Below are 27,557 nucleotides of genomic sequence, written 5' to 3'. Positions count from 1 at the left end.
GCGGGAATTGATCGGTCAGTCAGTCAGTCGACAGCGGCCTCTGGTGGATTTACGCGAGAACGGCAGGCGTGAATAGCACTCGTGTGAGAAATTTGAGATCTGAAAAAGTGTACACAGCAACCTCTTGTGGATTTGCGCAAACAAAAACACATTTACACCTATTTCCCACTCTCCAGAAATGTATACAGGGGTACATATCAATAATGAGTCTGAGTTGGCATTTAAAGAGACACACATAGTGAGAGTGATTTAAAATTTGTGTAATTTTCAGTGATTATAATTAAATTTTTTCAGTATTACAAGTGAAAGCTAATATTTTCAGATTTTTTAAAAAAAGTTATTACTAATTAACCTTAGTATTTTAAAAAAAAGTGAATGGAACATCATAACTGTGCAGCGAATCACTCGCTAGTTATCAATACAGCACACATCTGGATGTGAAAACTGGAACCTTCTACTTTGACTAAGCAAAACAGCAAGACCCCATCTAACAAAAGTAGGAAACATCAGAAATATCAGGATCAATTGATAAAGTATTTAGGACACATTCAGTCAGAATGCATCTTTGAAACGCAGCGCTCAGGAACAGTTTAAAACTGTTGTCACGTCAACTTGCTGCAGTAAACAAAGCCAATAACGCTTGCCCGCCTACACGCTCTTCTTATTGGCCCACTGCTTTAGAACTGAACGCAAATGGATTGGTTAAAATCAGCTGTCAATCACTCAGTCAACGCCTTCTGCCTTCAGATAACAGGAGCGACATCTGTGAAAATGTAAAGCGCAGAAGATGAGAATGAAAACAACACTGTCAGATTTAGTTTTAGAAGCCGCCTAAATGGCACATTGATTACTGATCATCTGATGAACGTTAATCCACCATTTACATTTTTCGAAGAGTGGATAAAAGACTTCCAGTGGCTTCAAGTCCGCTAAGAAAATAGCTAAAGCATTCACTGTAAAGTCTGTGGGACGGAATCTTCAGGTAACTGTTTGCCACATCTACACATTTTAAGCACGAGAGGTTCTGTTTAATCCTTCATTTAATCACTGGATGCTGTCAGCCGTGCAAGTGGCAGCTATATGTAAAAGTTAACATTATGTAACATAAATCGCAAAAGGGCTTGCACTGACTAAGATTAAACTAATTTTGCAGCTCATGAAAAGACCGGTATTGCTATTAAAATGATGTATAGAAATAAGAAGGTATATGTCAAAAGCATCTGTGCCATTTCAAACACCACCCGTGAGAACACAGCTCAGTTATCATTAACAGATTCATTCATGTCAAACAGTGTGTTTAGGGCTGGTGAGCGGTCCGTCCATGTATCTTTTGGTCACTCAATTATGTAATAAAAATGTATTTTCTTGTAATAAAGGGATTTCGTTTAGACATATTTTCCTCACGCATGCATATATATTTTTTGCTTGTTAGTTTTGATTAGTGCTGATTTTAAATGCAATAAATATGTTTATAAAACTTGTAGTAACAGTGCTCATAATTGGTGGGTGCGACTAAATTTTAGCTGGTGCGCCTCTATTTTTAAAGTTAGGAGCACCAGTGTTACCAAGCAAAAATGTTAATTTCGAGCCCTGTAATGTATAGTAAATATAGTTAAAATATTGTGAACAGCTTAAAAGAAGTTATTTTTATTGTTTGGATATGCCTTGGTTGTGGGGGGTCGCAAGTTCTTGACAATCTTACATTGGGGGTCGCTGGCTGAAAAGTTTGAGAACCACTGCTCTAAATAGTGTGAATATTTTCAGCTGACGCTTTACAGAAACATTATGGGGACACTTATATTTCATCTTGTAAAAAGAGCATAATAGTTCCTTTTTAATAATAACAAAAGAGATTCTTCCTCAGGATGTGGATGTCCTTGAGTAAGAAACTCTTGGCTTCCTTGGCCACAGTTAAACTCCAGCTGTTTTACAGTGCAAGCAAAGCGTGACATCTTCGCTTGAGTCGAGAAAAGATGTACCACGCAAGGCCACAGGATTAATGAGTTGGAAACAGAAGCAGAGAGAGTCTAAATGGGAAAAACAAACAGAATATAAACAGAATCATCTGCAAGAATGTATCTTTGAGCTGTTAAGAGCAAACAAATGGTGACTGAATTGTTCTTTTTAAAAGGATAGTCCATACAAAATGAACATTTTCTCAAGTCGTTCTAAACCTTTATGAATTTCTTTCTTCTGTTGAGCACAAAACAAGATATTCTGAAGAATGTTGGGAAAAAGCAGCCGTAGTAGGAATAAAAAACACAATGGAAGTCAGTTGACATTCATTAGTATATCTTCCTTTGTGTTCAACAGAAGAGAGACACTCAACCAGCTTTGGAACAAGTGGATGGTGAGTAAATGATAGCAGAATGTTCATTTTTGGGTGAACTATCCCTTTAAGTGAACCGTCGCTTTAAATCTGCAACCTATAAGCCAACTCCTGGAGTGAACTGTCTGTCCTTCGTTGACTCCAGAATTCCTCAGATGTTCAAAGCGTTTATTGAAATTGAAGATGTGCAGCATCAGCTTGATATCGCGGCCGTTCCTCCAACATCCAATCTCTTAAACAGATTTCTATGTTTTGTACTATATTATTACATGACTGTTCAAGTGTAATTCAGAGTATATTTTTTACCATTGGATATCATTCAAACCAATTTTTTAATGTGGCAAAGCTGCCTTCATAAGAAGTGATTGGCAGAAACAGGGCTGCTCTGGCTTCCCTCTCTAGGTCATGGAGAGGAAACGATGGAAAAATCCCCCTTGTCCTTAGTTTCATTACAGGCTAATGGATCCAGCAGAGTCTTACAGAGCGTTTACAGTGTCACAAATCCCAAACCAATACCAGCAGAAAGCGTTCAAACGTTTTTGTTGCATGTCTGTGATATAGATAGCACAGTCAAGAGTTTATAAATCAGCGTGCTGTTTTTATCATTATTTTTGCAACTCTTCTATGTAACAAAATAAATACAAGAATTATTAGTGAAACTGGTCAGTGGCATTTGATTCCAGTGAGGTTAAACCTGACATGCCAACCTTCTGACATGTTGTCAGATATCTGCTTCAATATATGCTGTTGTCTCACATGTTGTTTTTTCCTTCCATTATTGATTATATGGTTTAAGTTACTGTAAATGCACATTTAAAACACAGATTAGCCATCCGTCGATCTTTTTTCTTTTTCAGTAAACTGTATTTCCTCCTTTATTATTAAGGAGATACTTGAATAACACTACTGGACAAAAGGCTTGTCGTTGATCCCGGTAGCAAGACAAGACAAGACTTTTGTGAGGTCGTGTAGATACATGACATGTGAAATATATAGTATCATTTGCTGGTTTTAATCATACAGAATAATAATGGAATAAAGTTATGTAAACAACCATAACATTACCCTTATCCCAACCCAAATCAACCCCACAAACAAAAAAGAAAAATATAATTAATAATGAAAAAAAATTAAAAAGGGGTCTCGAAATCACAGGGTTCCACAATTTATAAAACAAGTTGTCACTAATTAAGTAAGTATTTAATATTTTCCAAATGTAAAAAGAAGCATTTAGGTCTTTCAACCAAGACATTTGCAGATTTCCAATTTAGCAATATTTTCCTTCTGGCTAACAGTGAGGCGAAAATGATAATGATAAACCAAAAATTGCAATTACTGGGCAAGGTTTCACAGAAATTTTAAAGGTACCATAAAGTGCTAATTTGGTTCTAAAAGCTAGATTGTTTGCACAGGTTTATTTTCAACATTTTTTCATACAGACTATTTACTGCATTCAGCTCCATGAACGATTTAAATGATATATTTTAGTGAATAACCTAAATATTAACTCAAATAGCTCAAGTCTTACAACCTCGTAATAAAATAATTAATAATTAAAATAATCCTGCCACCCTAAAGGTTTCTTAACAAATTAGAGTAATCTTAACAAGTTAAAGAACTATTTTATTAAATAATTATTAAATTATTTATATGATCATAAAATATATATATATTTTTTCTTTCAAGCCATTTATGCACAAATTTTAAAAGTGACTTTGATGTACTTTGCTCTTTCTGGAAAATTTCTACTTAAAGTGTAGCTCATTAATTTTGGCCCTTTTGTTCAATCTTTTTGGATTAGTACTTTTTAAAAATGCTTTCATCATCCAAAATAATCTTAATTATTGTTTAAGACTTTAAGAGTTTTACACTATATTGTATATATTGAAAAGTTTTATGTCTATAAATGTAATTTAAACCCCTTTTTAGCATATTCAAACAAGAAGTATTAGCCTAAAGAGGGATGTTTAAACTCCTAGATTTTGTGCTTATTGCTTTGTATTTAATAGGCCTATTTGTTTTTGTTTATATTACCCCCTCATTTCCTCTTATTTCTCTAATGTGTTTGTTATTTATTTAATTCATAATTTCCTTGTTTTTTTTAAATGAACTATAGTTTGTAGAGACTGTATTCTGTTTTATTTGTAATGTAAATCTTTTGTTGTTGTAAATAAAAAAAGAAAAAGAAATAAATGATGACGATGGCATGTGATTGGTCATCATGACTGCCGCAACTTTGAGCCCCGAAGTGTCCGGCTTGCCGGCTCCATTTTCAACTCTGCCCCCGCCTGCGCTCGGCTAATCTTGTTGATCACTGGCTGCAGCCGTGGTTCAAGTCAAACGCACCTAATCTCAATCAAAACACGAAGAGAGGATGGGACTTTATAAAACAGCCAATAGCGTTTTGCTTTATCACTGCTCTGCCAATGAGAGTGGTTGAGCTCAAGCACATCAAATGTGAAGATCTTGAAGCGACGGGGCATGTTAGACGCTAGAGAGCATTTGATTCGTTAAGATTTGATGAGAAACTGAAGTATGAGGTGACGTTGAAAAAAAATGTTAAACCATTTAGGCAGAAGTGACAAAGCTTTACATGTTTATATCAGTTTTGTGTCTTCTAAATGTGAATTTTGTCACGGTTTTGGTGTGCACTAGCTTTTAGATATCCTAAAAACTAACAATACTGATAATAGCATCCAAAAACTTTATTTTAATTTCATGGGACCTTTAAGAGCTTTTGAAAGTGTGTCAAAAGAAAGAAGACCAGAAGGAATTCAATTTAGGGCAGGTGTAAAATGTGTGAGTATGTTGACAAAGCAGCTATTCCCAACATAGAGCATCTATTTGTGCTTGTTTAAACCGAAAAAGGTTTAAACAAGCACAAATACATGCAGAAGTGAACTGTATTTCTGTCTAAAAGTCTAAAAAACTGTCTAAAAGGAGCAGTACTCAGATCTGGAATTTTAAACATATGATTGGTGATTAATCTAAAGAAACATAGATTATTCCATATTTTATATGCCCTACTTCAACGCGCTGCAGTGAACAATGCCCTACTATGAAAATTGCTCTGTGCCATCAATATTATGAGGTTTCCTCCCATCCTCTCGCTTCTCTCTCCCATGGGTCCATTTATTCAGCCGGTAACCCCCGCTTACTGAAACTGAATCAATAGAGAGCTGCTCGTGGTCCCGGGTAGGCTGGTTTGTCTTGGCCTCCCTCCCATTAGAGATCAGGTCTGCAGAGACTAAGCAGATCATGGACCAAAGGGCTTCACGGGGTTCTAGACTTTTTAGGGGTCACTATTGTTTAATCAAATAAGGTCACTGAAATGATATTCTTGATATTATGACGGCCACTAAGCTGAAAAGACTGTCTGGTGTTAACGATTTAGAAAACTGACTCATCAATACTTTTAATTCTATTATTGATTAGTAAGGAAAATGAGTTTCTGAGGAGTAGAGGAGTAGATGAGTAGAGGACCTGCGGTTGCTTGCTTCCAAACTTGTTTGACTTTCTTTGTTCTGCAGAACACAAAAATATATTCATTCATTCATTTTCCTTCTGATTAGTCCCTTATTTGTCAGGGGTTGCCACAGTGGAATGAACTGCCAAATATTCTGGCATATGTTTTACACAACGAATGCCCTTCCATCCACAACCCAGTACTTGGAAACATCCATACACACTCACATTCTCACACACACACTCATACACTATGGCCGGTTACTTCCGGGTGCTCTGGTTTCAGTCTAAAGACATGCGCTATAGGTGAATTGGGTAAGCTTAATTGTCCGTAGTGTATGTGTGTGAATGACTGTGTATGGGTGTTTTCTAAGTGATGGGTTGCAGGTGGAAGGGCATCCGCTGCATAAAACATATGCTGAATAAGTTGGTGGATCATTCTGCTGTGGTGACCCCTGATTAATAAAGGGACTAAGTCGAAAAGAAAACGAATAAATGAAGATTTTTACTACATATAAAGATGCATTATATACATATTAACTTGCTATATTTCCTTCATTATAATGAATCCTTTATATAAATTAAACCTGTCCAATTTAGATGGTTTATATTTCTCTGAAAAAAGTTTCAGCAAAGCCAGCAAATGAGTATCTGCTATATTGACTCTGTTAGATAAATAATGACTGATCATCTATGATGACTGATAGAAAACTGTTCAGTGTATTATATTAAATGGCGATCGTAAACAGCGTTCCTCATTCGCCCGTCTTGATCGTAATATTTGTGAAATAGTATACACTATTGTCTATTGTGTACACTATTTATAACTATATATATATATATATATATATATATATATATATATATATATATATATATATATATATATTGATAATGAGGTCAGAGAAGACATTAATAACAATAACATTCCCCGTAACCATATACGGTTCACCCCTGCTTAGATTGTGTGTTTTGGATTGTGTGTCCTGAAACATGTGTGGGTCTACAGGCCAGCAGCTGGATATTATTGTGTGTATGAGCATTTGAGTAGTTGTCATGTGATGTGCGTTTGACCAAAAAGCTTTTATTTTCAAGTGTAGTTATTTCATTTAAAAGTACAGATGTCAAGCTTTATGTGGATATATTTATTATTAAATATACAGTTGAAGTCAGAATTATTAGCCCCCCTGTTTATTTTTTCTCCAATTTCTGTTTCTGTTTACATTTCTAAACATAATAGTTTTAATAACTCATTTCTAAAACTGATTTATTTTATCTTTGCCATGATGACAGTAAATAATATTTGACTAGATATTTTTCAAGACACTTCTATACAGCTTAAAGTGACATTTAAAGGCTTAACTAGGTTAATTAGGTTAACTAGGCAGGTTAGGGTAATTAGGAAAGTTATTGTATAATGATTGTTTGTTCTGTAGACTATCGAAAACAAATATAGCTTAAACGGGCTTATAATTTTGACCTTAAAATGTTTTTTAAAAAATTAAAAACTGCTTTTATTCTAGCCGAAATAAAACACATTATGACTTTCTCCAGAAGAAAAAATATTATCAGACATACTGTGGAAATGTCCCTGCTCTGTTAAAAAACATTTGGGAAATATTTAAAAAAGAAAAAAAAATCAAAGGGGGCTAACAATTCTGACCTCAACTGTGTATGAAGCAAGTATTCGCTGAGATTTCAGTGTGCTTGGAGGCCACAAAAACTGTCGTAAAAGCACACGTCTGGTCCGAACTTCTCCCCCGGAGAAACATCAGTCTGTATGGATCAATGATTGGCTCCTGTGCTAGTAGGCAGGGCTTCATTCGCCCTATTGACCGTTAGACTTGTCCCCATTCAAAACTATACGAGTGACACGTCTTGTGTATTCTATAGTCTTTAGTTGTGCCCAAATAAGCAGATTACAGTTGAAATTGTAGTTTCCATACACACTTTCCCACTCACATATAACGAGACTGTATTGAGTGCTTCCGTAAGAGTGAAATCTGAATATACAAGAGATGTATTTGAACTCACGCCAGGTAGGAATGCGCTTCGGCTGACCTTGTGATGGGAAACTGAAATCTCATGTTAATTGATTCACATTGTTTATTCTTCAAGATCATTTTCTCACTGTTTGCTTTTCTCAACATTTCATGCCAGCTTCCTGAAATAACATCGCTCTCAATTCTATGAACCAGTCTAGGAAAACAAGTCCAGGAAAGAAATAACATGTATATGCTGATCTAAGACCAGCTGTTCCTGAACAAATCACAACCGCTGGAGCTCTTGAAATGAAAACCGTAACAGTGATCTCAGATCATTGTGAAGTAGCGGACGACATCATCAGCCTTTGAAGTTCAGACCAAAGAAAGCCCCCTTTGCTGCCTCGGCTTTGTCAGATTACACAGACCCATTTTGGTGCCGAGCCCAAAACCTGATACTCACAGCTTTTCAGGAAAGAACTTGAGTGTGACCGAATGTATGCCAGACGCTCCACTAGCCTGGATTTTGGGGAACGTCAGTTGAAATATCCTTTCAGCTCTGTTAGATGAGTAATGTTTGATTGTAGGCAGTTATGTGGATAGATAAGTTGCTGGTTGAAATGAGTCGGACAGAAATCGCGTTTGGCATTCCAAGTGCATATGTCAAAGAAAGGCATGTTATTATTACTGAATGAAAGAGTGATTTTCTACTCTAAACTGAGTAGTGCCTTTCCTAAACATAATGCAAGTGAGTGATTATAACACTCTGCACTACCCTTGGGAAGCTTGGGGACAGTGAGATATTTTAAAGGCATTGTTCTCCCACAAAAATTTGCAGTTTATTTACTTGCCTTTGGCCGAAGAATTGGTCGTGCCCAACTGAGCCTAATTTTTTTTCTTTCACTTTCGTCAATTGGTTAAGTTTGTTCCTTGCCATTGTCGCCACTGGCTTGCTTGGTTTAAACTTTGGAGCTGTGCATCGTTGGATTTGTTCTTCAGTGTTTGGGCTTTCAGCAGTTACATTTACATTTATTACACTGAACTAAACAAAACTGGACTGAAGCACTTTCAATTTACTACATATGTTAAGCGATCTAAATAGTAAAAGCGCAATAGAAATAAAGATGAATTAAATTGAATTAAGATCCTGATATTCTCCAAGTGAAAATGAAGAATGTACTGAAATGACGTCATTTCAGCCAAACTTCGTTTTGAGGTTGTTCCGCAGTTCGAAACTGCTCACCAAAGCATTTTGACTCCCAAACACATTTGAGTCTGTGGCGATTACGCAATTGGTTAGTGTGTTCTGGAACTCCGCCTTCTTTTGGGTTGTTTCACTGAAAACAAATCGAAACAAAAACACGCAAACAAAATCAAACAGAACATCATGGCGAAAGATCACGATAGGCAATTCAAGCTCGGGATAGCCAAATTAACGTCTGACGTTTGGACGCATTTTATTTTTAAAGGCAAGGATGGTAAAGATGAGATTGATGGAACCACTGTTGTTTGCAAGACATGATTAGAAACAACATAACCCACTATATTCAGTGTAACACTACAATAAATGTGGCATTTAAAAGAAATATCGATAACTGATATAGAATAGAATCAAAATAAATTCAAATCACATGGAAATCATATAAATGTAATAGAATTAAATTACCAAACTGCACTTAAAAATTGACTATCGCTGCTTGTGTTTAGTTGAAAAAACTAAATTATTTTTATGATAACTTAACTGTTTTTCTGTCATGAAAACTCTCGGGATTTAGTATGATAATGAATATGTACATGGCAATGTTGATGTATTTAGTCTTGGGGGTATAGATCTGCTATGTTGCTGCTGCTGCTTTGATTATTATGGCAGAGCAAGTACCGAGACCTGCTACTGCCAGTATATACACAGACATGCTGTCTGAGAACATAACAGACTGCAGACATAATACATCTGTAACCCCCGTAGCAGATCTAAACACAGGTGGAGCTGGGGTGGAGGAGGATCTCAGAAAACGTACCGCAGCTTAACAGCGTAAAATGAAGCGGAGCGTTTAAACTGATGAGTAGCAAGCTCATTGGCTGCCGAGGTGACAGCAACCACGCTCCTCCGCCATTTAGTTAACAGGTGAACAGTCAGTCTGCGTGCATAAGGTTCATGGCAGAAATTTCACTATGTTCAATCTACTTAAATTTGTAAAAATGATGACGCTAACTAAATTTGTGTTGGGGCAGCATTTTTTACTGTGTGGTCATAATTCGTCATATGCAAATTTTATAAATAATTACAAAAAAACACATTCGTAAAGTAAATAACGGCTGAATATTAGAACAGACAGTGTTGGCTACCATATACTGCAAAACTATTCTTGCTGCCATTTTTTAGTTACCAAAATACCAAGTTAACTCTTCTAGAGATCTCAACTTGCACTACCTGACAAAAGCCTTGTCGCTTTTGTTTTAGGAACAACAAATAATAACTTGACTTCTAGTTGAGCATTTGGTATCTGAAGTGGCTTATATGAAAGGCAAAGGCCACTAGATTACGCTTATTTTACCAAAATAAAATATGATCATGCCTTGATTTTTAATTATTTAATTAGGACATGCTCAATAATGTCCATGTCGGGTGACTGGGCTGGCCAATCCTGCAGCATCTTGACCTTCTTTGCTTGAGGGAGTTTTAATGTGAAGTATGAGAAGGAGAGCAATCCTGCTGAAAAATTTGCCCTCTCCTGTGGTTTATAATGTAATGGGCAGCACAAGTGTCTTGATAACTCAGGCTGTTGATGTTGCCATCCACTCTGCAGATCTCTCGCATGCCCCCATACTGAATGTAACCCCAAACCATGACTTTTCCTTTACCAATCTTGACAAATTTCTGTGAGAATCTTGGTTCCATGAGGGTTCCAATAGGTCTTCTGCAGTCTTTGTGATGATTGGGATGCAGTTCAACAGATGATTCAGAAAAATACACCTTCTGGCACGTTTCCAAATGATCAACTAGAAGTCAAGTTATTATTTGTTGCTCTTACAACTGGCATCGACAACAAGTACATCAATCAAACTGACTAAAAATATTAGGTTAACTCCAAAAAGTTAGTCGAAGCCTGATTAAATTGTTCAAATAAGCTAAAGCAACATAAAAATATTTGTTATCTTGACTAATTATTGTTCTTTTTTTTCTTGTGTAGTTCAAAGTGTTTTTTTAAGTGTGTACTTAAAGCAACATGTGAACCAACCCCCCATTTTCCCCTGACCTATTTTAAGCCCTTTTCTCGCTTGCTGTAAAGGCTATGCAGAAAAATAGACACTTACTGTTCTCCTATCTTCATAAACAACACGTTATATCATATGCTTGGTTGTTGTTGCAAATTGTAGTTTGTGTCTGTTTGTATTCATTTCTGTTTGCTGCTTCAGCCCTAAAATAAGAAAGTGAAAGGCATGTGTAGTTTTGCATGTCTGATTCTCTTTCTTCTTCTGGCTGGTTTGGATGGAGGGAATGTGTGGTGAAAACTTCAGCTTTGAAGTTCAGGCCAAACATCTGCCGTCTCTCACTTTCCTCTTTGTCTTTTTCTGTTCAGCCTCTCTTTGCGTCTGGCCTTCTCTTTTCTCTCATTCATTTCAGTTTAATTGCTATATATTTAGATCGTCACAACTGTGTCGCACATGAGCTTAAATTAGTAGGATGAGACCGAATATTCCCGTTTCAGGGGATGAAATGGGTGAAGCCATTCAGTATTGATTGATTAATATGAGTGTTGTGGATGTTGGAGGTTAGGGGCCTGACTGTGAGCTTTATGACATCATCGTTATCAGGCCTTTAGTGCTTAAAATAACTATCAAAGTATTATATGCTGCATGCTGTCTTTGCTAAAAGACTTTCAGGTGAAATCAAAACCAGCTGAGTGTGTGAGAGTTGCACTGAACTGAACAGCTGCAGAAAAAACACTACATGAGCCTAATAGGACAAAAACAGACTGAAAGGAGAGGAAATTGACTTAAAATTGAATCAAATTGACGTTAATATTGAAAACTTTATTTCTTTCTTTCTATTTTAGATGCATCTGTTTCTATTTCAACAATTCATTTTTGTTCTACTGTTTTTATTTGTTTTGGTAATTATTCATTTCATGTTAATTTCCCCCCCATTTTTTTCCATCATTCTACATTTTCTTGTGCATTCGTTTATCAAATAAATTATTTATTTAAATTTTTTTATTTTTTATTTTTTATCTTCTCATGTGTCTAGTTTTTTTTCTTTTGTGCATGCATTTATTATTTTATTGTTCTTTGATATTTTCTATTTATCCATCCACTTAGCTATCCATTTATCCATCTTCATATACATCCACCCATCCATCCATCCACCCACCCATCTATCCATCCATCCACCCACTCACCCACCCATCCGTCCATCCATCCATCTACTTACCCATCCATCCATCCACCCACCCATCCATTCATCCATCCATCCACCCACCCACTCATCCATCCATCCATTCACTCATCCATCCATCCACTTTCCCACCTATCCATCCACCCTTACACCCACCAAACGACCTACCCATCCATCCACAACCACTCACCCACCAACCCATCCATTCACCCACCCACCCATCCATCCATCCACCCAACCATCTGTCCTTCCATCCGTGTATCCAAAGAAAACACTCGCCCACCCATCCATCCATCCACTTTCCCAACCATCCTTCCACACATATACCCACTCAACCACCTATCCATCCATCCATCCATCCATCCATCCATCCATCCATCCATCCACCCATCCATTCATCCATCCATCTACTTACCAACCTATCCATACCCACCCATCCACCCATCCATCCATCCATCCATCCATAAAACCATCCACCCATCCATAAAACCATCTATCCATCAATCCATCCATCCATCTATGCCTTCCTTCTATTTGTAATTCTGTCTTTCACCCACTCATTCATTGTTTTTTTTACATACTTAATTTAATTATTTTATTTGGTGATGATTGAAATTTTTGTGCTACTAGTGGCAGCAAATGGAATTACATACGTAACTACATGTAAGCTGTGTGGTTTCTGAAGAAAATATGAGCAGTGTTTGCTATACCAAACCTTTGGAGTGGGTAGTTTGCACGATTGCAGAAAAAATCTCTTATCTAACCACACACACACACACACACACACACACACACACGGCCTACTGCCCCACCATGTGTATATGAGTAGTCAATGGCACACACATGCAGCTGTCAGAAGAAACGTTTCTCAGAAGCCGATGCGCAGTCCAAGATTTATTAGTCTGTTTTGCAGAAACACCATCTTTCTCAGAAAGGCCCAGATCTTTCGCTTTGAAAAGCAAGCCCACCTGTATCTCAGCTTCTGTTGTGTGTTTTTGTGTAAAAAAGATCATAACGTCCTGAACCGCTGAGGAATTCAGAGGAGTACATTGTTTCTGCATCAAAGATAGACTCCTGTTGTCTGTCTTGAGCTCTGCGTGTCTCTTGTTTTGGTGAAATAACTTGTTTCTGCTCTGTCAAGCAAGAGCGTAGCTTTGAAACTTGGCATAAAGAGCAATATCAATCTGAGCTTTTAAAGAAACACTCCACTTCTTTTACAAGTCACCTAGAGTTAAACAGTAGAATTTTACCATTTTTTGATTCCATTCAGCCAATCTCTGGGTCTGGCAGGAGCACTTTTAGCTTAGCTTAGCATAAATCATTGAATCGGATTAGACCATTAGCATCTCGCTCCAAAAAATAGTTTAAATATTTTTCCCGTTTAAAGCTTGACTCTTCAGTAGTTTCATCTATCTTGCACTAAGACAGATGGAAAAAGAAAACTTGCTATTTTCTAATAGCTAATGGCTAGGAATTACAGTATACTTTGATTATTTTGAGCGAGATGCTAATGGTCTAATCAATTCAATAGCTGCGTCTCAAATGGCACACTATACACTATGCACTCATGCACTATATACTTATGCACTTACACACTGAACAGCACAGTATATGTATGTAGTGTCATCCCAAATGGAGCACTAATGTTTTTTTACTAAGCGTAAATTCAAACCGTTTCCCTGATGACGTTTGACGGTCACCAAATCAGTGAAATAAATGACCAAACTATCAAATAATACCTGCCATGAGTATAACCGCATTCACCATCGGGAGGCGCTATAATCAGTCTCGTAGGAGAATTTTGCTTTCACCATCCAAAATAAATAAAGTAATCCAACATGTGTGCCCGATAGCTCCACCCCTTCCGCTACGTGAGCAAAGCTGCAGTGTGTGCAGAGTGTGTGAAGTGTCCATCATTACACACTTCTGTTTACCGGTTGAACGAGTGCATCATCCGGGTAATTTAAGTGCACTTATTATGTTTAGAGTTTTCAGTGTGAACACACTACTTACACTATTTATACTACAAAATAGCATAGAATAGTGCATAAGTATGCGATTTGGGACGCAGCTAATGATTTATGCTAAGCTAAACTAAAATTGTTCCCTCCAGATCCAGAGACTGGCTGAATGAACTTAGAAATGTTAAACTTCACCTGTTTAACTTTAGGTGACTTGTAAAATGAGATTATCAGTGATTGTCATTCACTGACAGTTGGGCAGGCTCATGCAGTTTTAAAATCTGAATCGGAAGCGGAATAAAACAGTCTCCTCATAAAAGCCGGCGTATCAGCGTGCTGCTACATATAAAACATGATTCGATCCGTGTCTTCTGATTGGTTCTCGGGACATAGTAGCTTTTGTTGTCAAAGGAAAGTGGCGTTTAGCGGGTTTTGTAAAAAAAACTGTAAATAGAAAATGAGGCAAAAACTGTAACTGCAAAAAAGAACCACCCCTTTCACCAGGCTGACTACGGGCCTGACAGTACCTATTGTTTACTGACATCTGTTGATGGAACATGATGGAAATATTTTTGTCACAATTTTATTCTTACATTATAGTTCAGATATGCTAGGTCTGTCACAGTTTTTTTTATCTAAGTATGTGATTTTGGAAGCAGACCATGTGAGTTACTTTTATTTTGTCCATTTTGTTTATGTTGTCCTGGATACATACTGACGCCTACTGGCCTGGATGAAACATACAGTAACAAACATTTTGGTTAACAGTTTTAAAAGATAATAATCTGTATTCTGAAACTGTCCAAGGTGCTTACCAAATTAAAGTGTGTAGTGTTTAACAGTGTGTAGTGTATAACTGGTCATCGCTACTTTCAATAGAGGACCCACCGCATGTATAAAAGAAATTATTTAATTAGGCTACAAATAAGACTAGTCTTCATTTTATGTTTAAGTACATCAATTTAACTGCAAAGGAAAATTTAACTGAAAAGGACCTCAAAAGATGTACTGAGGGCTGTGATGAAACATACCTATAGCATACACACAAGTAGATCAACAGACGCCAGGCGATTCTAATGAAAAGCATCTTTGTGATGGTGAAACTGTGCCATTTTGCATTTGGATTGAATTGGCCCTCTGTGCTTGCCGTAGACGGTTCCTGGTGTGCATAAACAGGGAGACAGTATCTCATTCAAAGGGGTTCAGTCAGGCAGGGTGGTCACAACCTGCTCTCAGCTCTTTTACAAAATCATTAACAAATTCATACCGCTTGTGTGTGTGTGTTTGTGTGTGAGGATGTGCTGTATCAGGGTGGTATACAGTAGATGTCAGTGTGGTCTGTTTGAATCTTACTGTGTGTTTTCTGTATGTAAGCAGTGTTCTGATCTGTTGGCACTCAGATGTTCTGATCTCTGGGATTATTTGAGGTGTAAATCTACATTAGAGGTCAAAAGTCCTTAAGATTTGAAGGAAATCTCTCATGCTGGTCAAGGCTTATTTTGAAGGCAGTAAGTGTCAATTCTAATAGTAGCTTTCAGTTAACTTTTGTAAAACCACACAGGCACAGGACATCAACATGACGGGTTGGGGGTTGGTGTTGCTTTTTGTTTGGAAATGAAAGTCGAGTTGACGCCAAAACCCAATGTTAGGCCGACGTCAATGTCCAGCATCCAACCTTAAATCAACCAAATATTGACATCTAATAATGTTACAGCTTGACGTTGTGTGAATGCTACCACTATGACGTCTATCAGATGTTGGATTTTGGTTGCCAGACCTGATGATTAAATGTCAATGTTTGACGTCAATATGACGTTGGTTTAAGATGTTGGCTTGACGTTGGATTTTGGTCACTTTCAAACACAACCTAAAATCAACCAAATTTTAGCATCTAATATTGTTACAGCTTGACGTTGTGTGGACGTTACCACTATGACATCTATCAGACACTGGGTTTTGGTTGCCATACATGTACATGACGAATAAATGTCAGTAATTGATGTCAATATGATGTTGGTTAAAGATGTTGGCTCGACGTTAGATTTTGGTCACTTTCCAACGCAACCAAAAATTAACCAAATATCAATGTCATTTGACGTTATTCGATGTCAAAAAAACGTCTTTAGACACTGGCTAGACATTGAATTTTCGTCACCTGACATCACAACCTAAATCGAACCTAATATTAACGTCTTATGACATTGTGCCTGCTGGGTAACATCTTTACTGTCACCAATTTAAAATTTATGATAGGTGATATATAAAATTCATATATCACATATATTTTCAAGTGTGGGTGACCGTTTTGGCGTAGGTTTCCTCTGGGTGCTCCGGTTTCCCCCACAGTACTAAGACCTGTGCTATAGGTTAATTGGAAGCTGGAAGGGCATCCGCTGTGTAAAACATATGCTGGATAACTTGGTGGTACATTACGCTGTGGCAAACCCTGTTGAATAAAGGGGCTAAGCCATAGAAAAATAAATGAATGAATTTTCAAGTGTGAACTCAAAATGTGTGGTGAGAGTTAAGGGGTTAAATTAGCTTTTAATTGACATTTTTAAAGCCAATTTTACTTAATATTTCCTAATAGATGAACCCAGGAGTCCTGTACTGTGAATTTGAATGTGTTTTGGTTTAACATTTTCTGTGAAAACCAAAGTTGAACTCTTATCTTGAGCTCTCAAGATCACATATGGTCTGGGTCTCAAAACTTGAAGATGTGGTCCAGATATGAATCTTAGTCTATGGTTTCAGACAAGACCAAAGTCTACACTGAAAAAAATGATGTCTGCAAAACTGTTGTGAACAATTTATATGCATTGAATTTAAACAAATAAATTAAACTGAATAATATTCAACTTAGTTTGTTTGTTTAAATTTAGCTCAAATAAATTGTGTACAATCACTTAAAGTAAAAAAAAAATTAAATCCAAGGAATCATCTTCGAATATTTTTTTTTTCAGTGTATTTCCATTGTACTGAAGATAATAATTATGTCGGCTCGGCATCTTCATCATCGCATAGCATTTTCAAGAATTCCAAGACTGTATTGTTTAAAATGAAAGCCAGAGTAAATTGCAAATTTAAAGTTAATGAATTGAATATGGACTTTAGCTTTGGTTTTAGAGGGTCTAGTAGTGCAAAAGGAAAGTATTTTTCTCTTTTAATATATACTAATATGTAAAGCTGACTTTTCAGCATCATTTTTGTAGCCTTTAGTGTCACATAATTCTTCAGAAATCACTTTAATATGCTTATTCGGTGCTCCAAATGTGCATGTCAGAATATTGTCATCAATTCTGACATTCTCTACTGTCTTTACTGTCACTTTTGCTCAGTTTAATCCATCCAGAAAAAATAAATAAAGGAGAATCAAACTAACCGCAAGCTTTTGAATGATACTGTACATGCATAAGTATTTTTACACATGTGTAACGTATTTTAAAGCATACAGTTCTGACATCATTATTGGAGCGAGCTGCTTGAGAACATTTGCCATTAATCAAAAGACTTGCTTCTGTATGGCTATGATGTCATTATGAGCTGAATTATAGCTGACTGATGACATCACAGTGTTATGAACAGCTTCCCAGCAATACTCTGTTACATGGCAACAGGCTCACTCGGATGGATCGGTTTTTCAGACGGCTTTCAGCCATTGCCGTTCAAATATGTTGGATTTACATTTTATGGTGAACCACATATATAGTTTTATGGTGTTTTCACAACTGCCTTATTTGGTTCGGTTGAATTGAGTTTGTTTTCCCTCTTAGTGCGGTTCCTTTGGGCAGGTGTGAATGTAGCAATTGCACTTGAGTGCGCACCAAAATAGGACCAAAAAACTTTCAAACAAACCCTGGAACTTTTCGTTTGTGGTGAGAACATGACTCGAACTAGAACAGACCCAACTGCAAAAAGTACTACGCCTTTTTGGATTAATCCAGCTTCCATAGTCCGATGCGCTGTGCACTATGTGGGGGAAAAATATTTGTTGACAGCGCTTTAACAGCAATTTTAAACAGAGAAAGAGGGAAAAACATTACCCAATAGATCGTTGTTAATATTTCCAGAAGATGACCATGCTGCAGTTTAGCTAAATTAATTCACGCCTCCTCCTGAAGTAACTTCCGATTCGCCTTCACCGTTTGCAATGAATAAAACAATGTTTTCCTGCCACAGCTGCGCTTCCTTCTCGAAATGTTTAGTTTGTGATGTGCACAAGCTATATAGTATAATATGACCAGGGATACAATCAGCCAGCGCAGTCGTCCCTTCATAGTAAAAAGCGGCATTTTGTGTCTGCCGGTTAGTTTACTTGCGGGAGTTCCATTGGCATTTTCCCACATATTAATTCTGACCAATCGAAAAGCAGTTTAGAAAATACTTTCAATAACATCTGGCCAATGAGTGATGTGGATTTTGTCACATGACTGCATTTTGGTTCTTTTCAACTGGTTCAGACCAAAGCTATCAGTGTGGTGTGAAAAGGACCCAAAAACGGCAAAATGCTACAATGTATAATTTGTTGCCCTTGGTTGGACCAAATGAACCGAACCACAGATGTGAAAGCACCCTTAATCTCAGTGACTGTATTTTAATTGGATCCTTCTTTTTTTTTTTATTCTTCTTGTTTAAGAGTTTGTTTTAAAATCTGAGAATCATCTTTGAGTTACTGTGGAAATGTGGGGCAAAAAACAAAAACAACCTGCCATAATCCACGTTTCAAAAACAAGTCATGATATGACATTTAACGATTTCAACACAACACAAAGGAGCTGAAAGACATCAATAACATTTAACGATGAGGTTATTTTGGCCAAAAATGCACTAGCATTGCACAACGTTGAACATGTCAAACCTTCCTCATGTTTGCCTGTGCATACAAACACTCATCGTGTCCAGACGCTTTGATATTTATGATACTGTGAGGTCTAATTGATCCCAAATGTTACACAGGAAGTCCGTTGGATTCATAAACACATGGCCTGAAGCTAAATAACACCAGAGAGACTGTGTTTGTAAGCACGGCTCAAGCCAAAACATTGCAAGCTCTCATCAGATTATCAATGTTTGTGCATTAGAATTCGTTTGCAGTGCATGGATGTTCAATCTGTAAATAAAGTAACTATCCGTCCAGGTGTTTAAATATACATGTTGTTTTCTATCTGTAGGCTGGTGGTTTGTAAGTACAGCTGAAGAACAGGGCTGGGTTCCTGCCACCTACCTGGACTCTCAGAGCGGCACCAGAGATGATCTGGACCTGGGAACATCTAGATCTGGAGAAGGTACTGTAGGATGCACTGAATAAAATGTATGAAGGGATCTGTCACATTTATTGATCGATTACCATCCAGGACCAAAATATGCATTTGATCATTTAAGATAAACTCTGTATACCGAATATTTTGCTTGTTTGAGAGAGAAGTGGAAGACTAGAAACTGTGAGGGATCTTAGATTGAAGAAGGATGGAAATAAGGGTTCTCATTTATGAAAGTGTTGCCATCATTTATCGTCAAGTATTGTTATCGCGATAATATATATCGCAGATGTGTGGTAAATCACATTTATTTTATACATTGGTTTATCCTCGCTGTTCAAAAAGTTGCTGTTCTGCTATTAGCTAGAGGAACCCAAAGGTGAACCCAATGCTGAAAATACAGTGGGGGAAATAAGTATTGAACACGTTTTTTCATTGGAATAATATTTCTAAAGGAGATGTCGATTTGGAATTGAACCAGATTTTGGTAAGAACAATACAAACATAAAAATAAAACAAAATAAACAAAATCTGAAAATTGAGTTCTGTGTAATAACAATGGAATGACACAAGGACAAAGTACTGAACTACTGAAACAGGTTCAATAATATATATAAGACTGTTTGTGGTGATGGCAGTTTAAAGACACCTCTCATATGGAGAATGAAGTCACATGCATTGCTCAGGTGTGATTTATTTCACCGACTTCAACAAAGTGTAAAAATCTTGATGGTTCTGTGGGTTTCATCTATCAAATCTGATCTTAAATTTGTATTCTCTATTGGATTCAAGTCAGGTGATTGGCTGGGCCATTCTACAGCTTGATTTCCTTTCTCTGAAAGCATTTGAAAGCTTTCTTGGCTGTGTTTGGGATCATTGTCTTGCTGAAATGTCCACCCTGGTTTCATCTTCATCATCCTGATAATGTAGATTTTGGACTGAAGCAGCGAATATACATTTACAATGACAAAGGGCATGCTGAAAAACTACTGAGAGATTTTAGCTGCTCTCTGTGCTTTCTACACCTTCCAATATTCATGTGTTCAATACTTCATTTAATTTTATTACATTGTCAGTGACACCTTTAGAAATAAGTTTTCTGAGAAAAATGGTGACACATGTTCAGTACTTATTTCCCCTACTGTAAATACTTATCGCAGGAATCGAGAAGAGAGGAAAATGACAACACCCAATGATATTTACTTCTAGGGCAATACAAATAGATTGCTGAAAATCAATCAATCAGTCAATAAATAAGCAAAGGACTTGGACGTGCTATCTGTCAGTTGCTGAATGGATTTTGAAATGTTGATTGGATGTGGATCTTTCACACACAAATCAATGTAAGCTTGTAGTTGATTATGAGTTTGCTTTTTGAGTAATATTCTTTTTACGCTGGTCAAAATAAATAAGCATATATAAGTAATACACATATTATTCACAAAAGGCATTTACAAAATTAACATGCGACTGATGTTCCAATTTTCTTCATTGTGAAAGCTTGAAACTGTATTTTTATAAACTGGATATCTGCAGTCTAGGAATTGAGAACAAAAAAATTGAATTTGAAAATATGTCTATGCAAATCTGCTATAAAGAATTTTAATGGCATATAATATTCAGCTTAATTAAATTACAATTGTCAATATTTCAAACTAATACAATTGAAATTCAGGTTGTTTTGTCATATTTTATGCTCCATACTCCTGGATGTACAATGCCATAGTCAAAGAAACACTGTTCTGTTTTCTCACTGCAATAAAATAAGCATAAAGGATGCAGTCTCACTATATATATGTCCTTTTCTACTCCTTCCCGATTATCTACTGCCATCAGCATTTCCTGGGTTCACTTTCCTGGCTTAGCAAACCACACTTTAGCAGCGTTTTGTGCAGAAAGGCTCCATGTGTAAGATTAGGAGCGTTCAGCTTGGAGATAAAGCTTTTGCTACTATCTTTGTCTTAGGCAGATCGATAAATCCCCACGCGTGCACACAATTTATTGATCTCAGAGGGGTAATTTACCGTCCCTTATGGCCACACAGCTTAATTTTCAAGATGTAGACGTTTTTTGTGGGCTGAACTTTGTTTGAACTAGATCATCTACACTCAGAACTGTTCAAATGAATTATTTAAAATGAGCTGAAACACCATTCAAGAGCTTTTTGGGGAAAACTTAGTTGTTTTATGTTCAATCTACTTAAATTGGTAAAAACTAAGTTAACTTAATTCCTTCATGTTGCCCCGACACAAATCGATTGTGTGGAACCCAACATTTTTCAACATAGGCTCATTCTGAAAACGCACCTGTATATACATTTCTGGAGATCGGGAATTATGTAGCCGGAGGAATTTTGTCTTTAAAACAAACACAACTGGGAAGTATGACGCCATGCCTTTTCGCGCTACTGGTTGACTGCTTACCTCCGTATGGATGACCAGTTTGCCCAGTAGCTCACCACGTATGTTGGCGGACTTGAGATGCAGAGCGTAGCTGATATGGTGTTATTTCACTGACAAATGTCGTTAGCACAGTATTAGTCGAGAGCATATTCATGTAACACGAGCGAGCAAACCTCTTTGCTCACGCGCCGATTTCCTCTGTTCGTGTACAAAACTGCTCGCGTGCAAAACTTTTCACGCACACTCAAAACACTGGCTGCTCACGTGTGAATTATCTGCTCTCGCTCAGTGAGTTGATGCGGACTCACAGTTAGTCTTTCTTTCATGCTTTTGCTCTCCAGAGATCTCAAGAATGTTGATATGGTTTATACACTAATTATTAACAATACACGTAAAGCTAAAAGGTTAAGGTAAATTCTATAATAAATACTAGTGTTTTTGATGTTCTAGTTATACTGCCTATGTTTTAGGCTAGTATTATTTACAACTCTTTGTTAACGAATGTTCCAGCATAATAGTATTAAGAATAGTGAACTGATAAATTGAAATACAAAGTGTAGTTTTACTAAGTGTGGTGTATTGTAGTATAATAAACTCCATATTGTAAAAAAAAAAAATCATTGGGTCATTTGTTATATTACAGTTGTTGTGTTACCAAAGCAACTAGAATTACCACAACATATTAATTAAAGTACTTTACTATGTTCAAAACACTGTACATGCCAATAGACATGTTCAGGGGCCCTGTGGAACAGCTTTTCCTCAAAATGAAGAGGATGATGAGGAAAATACCCTCCAAAATCTCATCAACAATGTGGAAGAAAGCAGAGACTAGTTCACTTTATTGTAGTTGCTATGATAAAATGGGATTGATAGTGACATTTATTTAAAGAGGGAATAGTACAGTAGGCTATAATACCTTATCAAGTTTTTCCCTATTTTCTATCACAGTTACATTTCTGCTTGTGTTAGTTATATTTTTGTTTAAATGTTTTTATTTAATTTGTATGGTGCAACTTTTGGATGTTTAATGAATGTCTTTAAAATAAAATGTATTTTTTTTACATCCAACGTATATTCTCTGTGTCTTTAAGTGTTTGAAACCTGAAATATTTCATCATATAACACAGCCAAACATGTTACGGTTTAGTAGATTAAAAATGTAATATGTAGGTCTATTTTTAGTATTTTGGTTATTGTTAATAAATAGTGTACAAATATAAGCTGTTTTGTCCACAAACAAAGGAAATCGGCGAGCGACCAAAGAGATTCGCTCGCTCGTATTACATGAATGCGCTCTCGACTTGTAATACTGCGCTTACGACATTTGACAGTAAAATAACGCCATTGACCGTAATAATAAGATTCGAGTCTGGTGAAGAATGGTTCCAGTAAGCAGGTAAGACAAAAACAAGAGGCAAAAAATAAAATGACATGCTAAAATCTGAATATGATAAAATCTGAAAACGTGGTAAAAATCAGACTGCCGCGAGGACTTTTGCTTTTCTGGATTGCTTTTGAAAACACTGTCGGTTGGGTTTAGGGAAGGCGGAGGGTCTGTCAGTCTATCGGTCAGTCAGTCAGTAAATCAGTCAGTCGTCAGCGGCCTCTGCTGGATTTACACGAAAACAGCAGGAGCGAATGGCACTCGCGAGAGAAATTTAAGATTTGAAAAAGCATATACAGCGACCTCTAGTGGATTCGCGAAAACGAAAACTGTAAATAAATATAGATCCTGGGTCATATTTGGTGCTCTCCAGAAATGTATGTAGAGGTACGTAATCAGAATGAGCCTGGGTTGACTTTTTTGCAGTGTACTGTTCTTTCATTCAACTCTACACTTAAAAAAAACATGAATTATATGACAAAAAGGTCATGACAACAAATGTTTTTGTGTTACTTTGACTTATTGTAATACGTTAATCGGGTTTTGACTATTTTTAGTTATACAAAGTTTAACTTAATGTTTTTAGTCAGTTTGATTGATGTAAGTGGAGATGATTTGAAAAGTTCATTTGATTCAACTAAAATTGAAGGCAGCAGATTTTTTTAACAGTGTACATTTGCATCTTAGGAGCACTGAAATCAGATGACATTTCCATTCTGCAGCACAATAGAATATCGAAACGCTCTACATTTTCTACAGTATAACGAGCTTCACTAAAATCCAATAACAAACATATTAATCCAAGTCCTCTATTGCTTTTGTTGTCATCATCCTAACAGATCACGACTCTCTCTTCCTCCATGTAATCATTTATCTTCATTACACTAATCCCAGTGTTGCTTCTCAGTTGTTTATGTTGAGTTTGTCATGTCTCTGTTCTCTTTCTGCTGTCCTCATTCACCTGTGTCAGTTACTAAGAGGCGTAAGGCTCATCTGAAGAGGCTCGACCGGAGATGGACACTAGGGGGAATAGTCAACCGACAACAGAGCCGAGGTGAAACATACATGCAGTCACGCATGCCATGCCTGCATAGACTGATCACATGCAAGCACTTACGTGTGTGTGACCAATCTGCATGCTGTGTTTGTGTGTGTGTTTGTACATGGTGGTTAGCGTAAATATGCACACAGAAACTCACTTTCTGGAGCCAGCTTCTGGATCGGACTCCCAAAGCATGCTGGGTGGCCTGTTTCATCCGCGCTCCATCATAAAACCTTTATGATACTTTGCTTGCTTAATGTCTGTGTTTGTGTTTACAAGTATATGGATGTGAAATGCTTGTTTTCTGACAAAGAAAATTCTCTGGAGGAAGATTTGTTTGGAAGTACATAGTTCTGAAAAAAGTTGTCTTCTCAAATTTAGGTGATCGTAAAGAGATAAAAAAAAGTTCTTCACCTCCCCAAAAATGTAAATGTACTCACCCTGAAGTTCAATTCTGTATGAGTTTTATCTTCAGATGGACAAAAACAAAGATATTTTAAAGTCAAACAGTTGGCAACCAAGCAATTAATGGTCCCCAAAGTAATAATAATGATTAAAAATAATAATGCCTTACATTTATATAGTGCTTTTCAAGACACTCAAAGCACTTTACACAATGGGGGAATCTCCTCATCCACCATCAGTGTGCAGCATCCACCTGGATGACGCGACGGCAGCCATATTGCACCAGACCGCACGGCACACACCAGCTGATTGGTGGAGAGGAGACAGAGTGATTAAGCCAATTATGATATGAAGATGGTTGGGAGGTGATGATGGACAGAGGCCAGTGGGCAAATTTGGCTAGGATGCCGGGGTTAAACTCTTTTTTCGAAGGACATCCTGGGATTTTTAATGATCTCAGAGAGTCTGTTTAATGTCTCATCTGTAAGACAGTGCTCACTGAGCAGTAAAAAGGCCCCTTCACTATACTGGGGCGTTAGGACCCACACAGACCGCCAGTTGAGCGCCCCCTGTTGGCCTCATTAACACCACTTCCGGCAGCAACTTAGCTTTCCCATGTGGTCTCCCAACCAGGTACTGACTGGGTGCAGCCCTGCTTAGCTTAAGTGGGTGACCATGTGAGAGTTGCAGAGAGCTAGCTGCCTGAGGAAAAATACAATGGAATCATTGTGGATCATCAACTGTTTGGTTTCCAACATTCAAAATATCTTCTTTTGTGTTCTGCAAACTAAAGAAACCAAAACTGCAAGTTTGGAAGAAGCGAGTGAGCGAATGATGACCAAATTTAAACCCTTTTTTTGTACTGTCCCTTTAAGTGGTTAATGTTAGTTAGTACTGGTGCTTTTCGATCCGGTGGACTAATATCTTTAGTTCAGCCAGCTTATTTTTTTTTATTGTTTTCTACTAAACAAGTAATATTGCTGGCTAACACAGTTTAAAGATTAAAATTCAATCACTAAACTAAACGGTGGAGTTTTCAGTGGTCACCTACATATAATATGCATTTGTTACAATTTTGGCTCAGATTCAGAAAAAAAACAAGACCTTTAAACAAATCTTCCTTGAGAAAACAAATGAGATTCCTTGAGAAACAATGTGACGTGAAATTTATATCATGAGAGTCTTGCATTATTTAAGACCATGAATACATGTGAACTAATTGCATGTGACCTTTAAAACAAGGTAAACTTTAGAAACTTATAAAATAGCATAGGAGGGGCACTTTAAAAAGAAAAGCTCCATATGATCTGTGTGTAAAGAAAGACATTTTGGTAGAGCTGAAAGTCAATTGAGACTTTGCATCCCCATTGCCTTGCATTTTGAGGACAAAAAAAAACAATCATTTCTTCAGAATCTTTGTTGGTGTTCTATACAGAAGAAGAAAAAAGCAGTCAGATTTGGCATCCTGAGGTTTGCAAACATATGCTGAACTCTAAGTTTGAGGTAGAGGATGAGTTGAATCACACAAATGCAGTTTGATCTTTCCAAATCCCAGCATTTGATTCTAAACAACCAGACCTGAAATAAAGACTAATGTCTAGACATTTAATGGAAATGCATGTTTGTATGGTAATGAATCTCCTTGGAGATCTGCCGCTTCATGTTGAGTCATGGACCTCTACGGAGATATAATTCTCACAGTTTTCCATTTGTGTCCCCATTGGAGTGTTCTAATGTGCCATGAGCACCATGCAAATGGCTCTGAGTAGAGCACGTTGGGTTAGGAATTGGTCAAATTGGTATAGCTTTTCCCTGATGAAAAAAAAAATGGTTACAAAGGAGGGTTTACACAAACCATTTTTCATTCTTATAAATTATTAACAGTGGAACTACCAGAATTGTATAACTACTAGAATTATTATAGCAGTCATTCTGACCATTCTCACATAAGACGTCATATTGCCACATCATATTTATATTCAAAGCTTCTTTTCAGATATTAAAATTAAGCTTTAAATTGCTGTTGTCATATTTAATTAAGCTATCACCCTAAAATATGATGATTTGGGTAATGCAGTCTAAAAATGTATAGTTACATGAATAAAAAATCCTGTAAAATTACTGCAGCAATAACCGTAAATTTTTAGAGAAAAAAACTGTAAACGCTGGTTGCCAGAAATCTACTGTTAAAAATATGATAAAGATGTTTTTTTTTCAGTTTACGGTGTATTTAGGGCCGGCGCGTCCATAGAGGTGACCTACCTCCCTCACCACCCGCGTCCTCAGCAGTTATATCCACGCCTAGGGCGGCAGAATAGCGAGGGCGGCGTCCGCGACACCTCCCTCACCACCCGCGTCCTCAGTTATATCCGCAACACCCCCAACCCCACCCCCCCGGTCCACACTTTGCTAACTGGTCACTTACGTTTTCACTTTCGGGTTGAGGGCGGCCTGATTGTCCTTTGCCTAGAGCGGCAGATCAGCATGCTCTGGTCGTGGGTGTAATTAAGAGAACTGTAGAATTCACAGTAAAAAAATGCAGCTGTGGTTGCCAGAAATCTACCGTTAAAATACAGTGGAAATGTTTTTCTGTTTACTGTATACCTAAGAGAACTGTAAAATTCACAGTAAAAAATGCAGCTGTGGTTGCCAGAAATCTACCGTTAAAATACAGTGGAAATGTTTTTCTGTTTACAGTATACCTAAGAGAACTGTAAAATTCACAGTAAAAAAATGCAGCTGAGGTTGCCAGAAATCTACCGTTAAAAATACAGTAGAGATGTTTTTCAGTTTACAGTAGCAATAATCGTAAATTTTATGGGAAAAAACTGGTAGCTGTGGTTGCCTGAAATCTACCGTTAAAATACAGTAGAAATGTTCTTTAGTTTACAGTATACTTAAGAGAACTGTAGAATTTACAGTAAAAAAAA

General features: G+C 37.1%; 1 protein-coding gene across 8 annotated transcripts in view; it reads left to right on the top strand.

Moving 5' to 3' along the window:
• Positions 1-27,557, top strand: part of sh3pxd2aa (SH3 and PX domains 2Aa) — a 181,724-nt gene that overhangs the window by 129,652 nt on the left and 24,515 nt on the right. For 5 of the 8 annotated variants that reach the window (XM_056456605.1, XM_056456604.1, XM_056456603.1 and 2 more), the window contains 2 exons: positions 19,305-19,418; positions 24,151-24,234. In XM_056456605.1, the coding sequence (XP_056312580.1) occupies positions 19,305-19,418; positions 24,151-24,234 (198 nt within the window). The remainder of the gene's footprint in view (positions 1-19,304; positions 19,419-24,150; positions 24,235-27,557) is intronic. The other 3 variants (XM_056456607.1, XM_056456609.1, XM_056456606.1) reach the window with 1 other exon arrangement.

The sequence above is a fragment of the Danio aesculapii genome, chromosome 1, assembly GCF_903798145.1.
Source record: "Danio aesculapii chromosome 1, fDanAes4.1, whole genome shotgun sequence".
In the NCBI taxonomy this organism is placed as follows: Eukaryota; Metazoa; Chordata; class Actinopteri; order Cypriniformes; family Danionidae; genus Danio; species Danio aesculapii.
The sequence above is the reverse complement of the archived record's forward strand: the minus strand, read 5'-3'. Positions and strand labels throughout refer to the sequence as shown.